This window comes from Rutidosis leptorrhynchoides, chromosome 2 (genome assembly GCF_046630445.1).
Source record: "Rutidosis leptorrhynchoides isolate AG116_Rl617_1_P2 chromosome 2, CSIRO_AGI_Rlap_v1, whole genome shotgun sequence".
Classification (NCBI taxonomy): Eukaryota; Viridiplantae; Streptophyta; class Magnoliopsida; order Asterales; family Asteraceae; genus Rutidosis; species Rutidosis leptorrhynchoides.
In genome coordinates, this window is record NC_092334.1 from 373,755,728 (window position 1) to 373,760,699 (window position 4,972).

General features: G+C 33.3%; 2 protein-coding genes across 2 annotated transcripts; one reads left to right on the forward strand and one right to left on the reverse strand.

The window, feature by feature from the left end:
- Positions 1–287: 287 nt before the first annotated feature.
- LOC139888989 (secreted RxLR effector protein 161-like) lies at positions 288–1,062 on the forward strand. Its single transcript, XM_071871965.1, has 2 exons — positions 288–814; positions 891–1,062. The coding sequence occupies exons 1-2, from the start codon at positions 288–290 to the stop codon at positions 1,060–1,062; spliced, it is 699 nt and encodes a 232-aa protein (XP_071728066.1).
- Positions 1,063–1,688: 626 nt separating this feature from the next.
- Positions 1,689–2,797, reverse strand: LOC139893233 (uncharacterized). The gene is made up of 6 exons (XM_071876388.1): positions 2,724–2,797; positions 2,574–2,629; positions 2,354–2,476; positions 2,078–2,230; positions 1,882–1,962; positions 1,689–1,778 (listed from the first exon to the last, which is right to left on the reverse strand). The coding sequence occupies exons 1-6, from the start codon at positions 2,791–2,793 to the stop codon at positions 1,710–1,712; spliced, it is 552 nt and encodes a 183-aa protein (XP_071732489.1). The 5' UTR covers positions 2,794–2,797; the 3' UTR covers positions 1,689–1,709.
- Between the last annotated feature and the right edge of the window lie 2,175 nt (positions 2,798–4,972).

The following is a 4,972-nucleotide window of genomic DNA, read 5'->3' on the forward strand; positions in this document are numbered from 1 at the left end:
TAGCCATGAAAAAATATGGATATAAACAAAGTAATTCAGATCACACACTATTTTTTAAACAACGAAACCAACTAATAACTTGCTTAATTATCTATGTCGATGACATGATAATTACAGGAAATGATAGAGATGAATTTTTCAATTTAAAGGCAAATTTATCAAATGAATTTGAAATGAAAGATCTTAGACGGTTAAAATACTTTTTGGGAATCGAAGTTCTCAGATCTCATCAAGGGATATTTATATGTCAAAAGAAATATGTTCTTGATCTACTTGCTGAAATATGAATGATCGACTGCAAAGCAGCCGAGACTCCTGCAATTCCAAGCCAGAAACTGTTTATAGAAGAAGGAGCTGAACTTGCAAATCAAGAACAATATCAAAGGATCGTTGGAAAGCTGATCTATCTTGCTCATACTCGCCCGTATATAGCGTATGCAGTAGAAGTTGTCAGCCAATTTATGCATCACCCTCAAGCACATCACATGGATGCTGTGTGGAGAATCATTAGATACCTCAAAGGTACAACTGGACATGGAGTTGTATTTAAAAACAACGGACACCTCAATACTCAAATATACATAGATGCAAGCTGGGGAGGTGAAAAGGGAGACAGAAAATCCACATCGGGGTATTTTACCTCAGTCGGCGGGAACCTAGTTACGTGCAAAAGTAAAAAACAAAAAGTTGTAGCTCTTTCAAGTGCCGAAGCTGAGTTCAGAGGAATAGCACGAGGAGTACAAGAAGCACTTTGGATCCGAAAGCTACTAACGGAAATTGGATTTCCACCAGAAGACACTAGCAAGATTTTTTTGTGACAACGAAGCAGCAATTGCTATCTCAGAAAATCCAGTTCAACATGATCGAACAAAGCATGTTGAAATTGACAGACACTTTATCAAAGAGAAGCTCAAAGCAGAAATCATCTCACTTCCATTTGTGAGATCAGAAGACCAACTTGCAGACATACTCACCAAATCAGTCAATGGAAGACTCTTCAATGAAGTTCTAGTCAAGTTGAATATTGAAAATCTCACTATTCAACTTGAGGGGGAGTGTTAGAAAGTTAAATATTACCTCAAAAGGGATATGTAGTCTTTTGGATCAGAAAGCCACTTTCATCACTTCCACTTAAAAATGGGTCACAAGATGGCTAAAGGTGTCAGCATATATAAACGGCTATGAAGACTTTCAACAAGTATCTTACTTCATTAATCAAAGTGGTTCCAAAAGTTATAATGGAGCCTTACTCCAATTAGAAGTAGCTATTGTGTATTGTGTGCATATTAACACTTAGCCGTGTATTATCACTGATCAAAACAAAATCATTTTCTAGCTTTTAGTTCTCTTAAATAACAATATAGACTAGATATTAAGCGATTGGGACATGGCTCAACTTTATGGAGCTGCTTCCTTTTTTGACCAAAAGCCTTAAACGAAAATTAAACATCGAAACGTTAACCCCACGTTTCTAATGAAAACAGGATAAAGTTTGTAGAGATTTACAAATGGTTGTTCCAATAGATATGTGCATCTATATCGTATCTAATATGGAACTAAATCCATAAGAGCAACAGAATGTACATTTTTGTAACATGAAACAAGCTAACCATCATATGATATGTTTCTAGCTAGTTACTCATAGTCCAACAATTATACAACACAAAAACCACGTACGTAGTGCAATTACAATCTTCTGATAGACGATACTACTCGATCTCGTCGTCACTAATTTCCACAATTTCCAAAGATGTGTGAGCTTTAGCAACATCCTCACCCTACGAAAACAAGAAGAGCATGAACCTTACAACAAAGAAAAACAAAGCGGAAAGTGCAAAATATTAAGCTAAAATCAAGTAGTGTATGGATCAATCTACTTACTTGTCTCTCGTGTGGACTTGATTCATTAAGAAAATTTGTCGATGGTTGGTTTATCGGTACCATTATATGAGGGTTGAATAGCTATGAAAATATGAACATTAATCAATAACATTGAACTTTGTCAATTGTACATAATCAGCTATAGGATGTAACATTGTTCATATAAGTCCATTAACTGAAATAAATTATGACAAACCTGTTCTGGAGTTGTTCCAAGTATAGAACACAAGGCCCGGAGTTTAATTTGACTATGTGCTAACTTATTTAAGATTTGTTTAGACGAACTTTGTGGGGCCGACGTTATCCTCGTTGGAGTCAGATTTTGTGGATCACTGGCAACATTCATACCCTAAAAAATGTGCAAATAAAAAAAATTAACACAACAAATTATGAAAACTAACTCAGGAGAAAGAATATTAAAACAAAAGTCTAATAAATAAGTAAATGGGTAAATGGGTAAACGTTGACAAACCTTGTGGGTAGTTTGTTGACCCATATTGAGATGTGTTCTGTTTTGGACTGCTGGTGATATGTTTATGTTACTCAAACCTTGTGTGACTAATTGCGTATTAATTTGAACTTCATTACGCTGATGCTAACATAACAAAAATGTGAAGGAGATAAAAGGTGTTAGCAGGTGCAAAATCGACCCAGCTAAAATGGAAACAACAAAAACATTTGTTAAAGATTACCAGATGACCGTATTCTTCATAGTACATGCGCCAGCAATCGCTCAAAGAATTACCAACTATAACAAACACGAATACAATTAATTACAATTATAATCTAATAACAAAAGTCAAGATGATGAACTGATATATAATGTGACAAAAAAGGTATACCAACAGGTTCTTGATTAACTACTTCATGGGCAAAAATAGCAGCTGTTTTATTTAGCCCTTTTTTCTTCATGTAATCAAGCAAGTATCTGTCCAACCTGTTTCAAAATCAAATTTATATACAAAAAACAACAAAGCACATAATCTGCATACATGTACACATACAAATTAACAGTACTAACTTACAGATTTTGGCGAGTTACAACTTGTTGAGACGAACTTTGTGGGGCTGATATTTGGTTCCTAGGTGTCCAATTTTGCGGATTAGTAGAGACATTCTTACCCTTCAGATTATGTAAAGAAGGCACTAGGTTATTTACAAAGGATCAAGAAAATTTACATGACTGAAACTAAACTGTAAACTAACACAGCTTAAAGAATATTAAAACAAAACTCTAATGATTATGTAAATGGGTAAACTTTGACAAACCTTATCTGTAGTTTGTTGACCCATATTGAGATGTGTTCTGTGTTGGACTGATGGTGATATGGTTATGTTACCCAAACCTTGTGTGACTAATTGTGTATTAATTTGAACTTCATTACGCTGATGCTAACATAACAAAAATGTGAAGGAGATAAAAGATGTTAGTAGATGCAAAATTTAACCCTGCTAAAATGGAAACAACAAAAACATCATTTGTTAAATTACCAGATGACCGTATTTTTCATAGTACATCCGCCAGCAATCGCTCAAAGAATTACCAACTATAACAAAAAACGAATATAATTATTACTTATATTATAATATAATTAAATTAAACTATATGAGTGAAGATGATGAACTGATATATATACACAAACATATACACATAACAACAGGTTCTTGATCAACTACATGATGAGCGAAAATAGCAGCTGTCTGGTTTAACCCTTTTCTCTTCATGTAATCAAGAAGATATCTGTCCAATCTGTTGCAAAATCAAAATTATTTATATACACAAACAACAAAGTATATAATCATAAAACAAACAATAAGAACTTACAGATTCTGAATAGTTATAACTTGTTGATACGAACTTTGTGGGACCGACGTTTGGTTCCTAGGTGTCCAATTTTGCGGATTAGTGGAGACGTTCTTACCCTTCAGATTATGTAAAGGAGGCACTGGGTTATTTACAAAGATCAAGAAATTTTACATGACTGAAACTAAACTGTAAAGTATGAAATATATTATGCACAAATAATAAATGAAACTGTAATGTATCTTAAATATGTAATGCGTAAATTTTGACAAACCCGATAAGAAGAATCTTGACCCATATTGAGATGGATTATGTCAACTGGATGATGACCTGCAGGTGATGTATTTATGTTAGCCGAACTTTGCGGGACCGATTGCTGATTAATGGGTGTCTGATTTTGCGGATTCATTTGAACTTCATTATGCTGATGGTAATGTAACATAAAAATGAATGAAAATTGGAAAGAAAGATGTTAGCAGTCTAGCAGAGTAAGATCAATACTAGTTACTTTGAAAAAATGATAAAAACAAGTAATTACCTGATCAGAAAGCATTTGCACATAAAAGCAACGATAAATCACTGATTCTGGGGACTTAGATCATCAATTTAAATCAAGAAACTGTACAATTTAAAGAAACAAGATTGATGAATGATGATGTATTAATGAAGAAGATTTTGTTTCAAGAATTGAATGAAATTTGCTAACTTTAGTTGATTGAAAGAAGGAGGAACTTGAATTTATGATACAGAGGAATGGGTGGTTAACAGAAAATGGTTTATAGGAGAAACGGTTTAACTGATTTTGGAGGGAATTCAAGTTTTTCCGTTATTTTTAAATTATTTTATTTAGTGTTAATAGTAGAACAGAGCAGGCGGGTTAAGTTGGGTAATCTTACAGTGAAAATGATTGGTTCGGGTTAAGCTTTTTTAATAACCGTTTCATTTGAGAATAATTGATATTCATAATGATATTTAATGGTGACTGTAAACACTCTTTTAAATAATATAATAACATTTTTTTGGTGTGTTTCTGTTGTTTTTATTCTAATTAGATGCAGCAGAAAGCAAGAAATGATAATTGAGCCCCCTTACATATTGAACAATTTGTAAACCGCATGATATTTTGTTGCTTGCCATATGATATTTCCCGCCGTGGTTTATGTGAAGCCTTAGTTACTTATAAAAGCGTCAGTGATGTTAGATATGGATTGTGCATTGACATTCCACCATCTTAGAAGTATATTTTACATATTTATTTTTTATTTTAAACAAATAGCCATTGCTCAA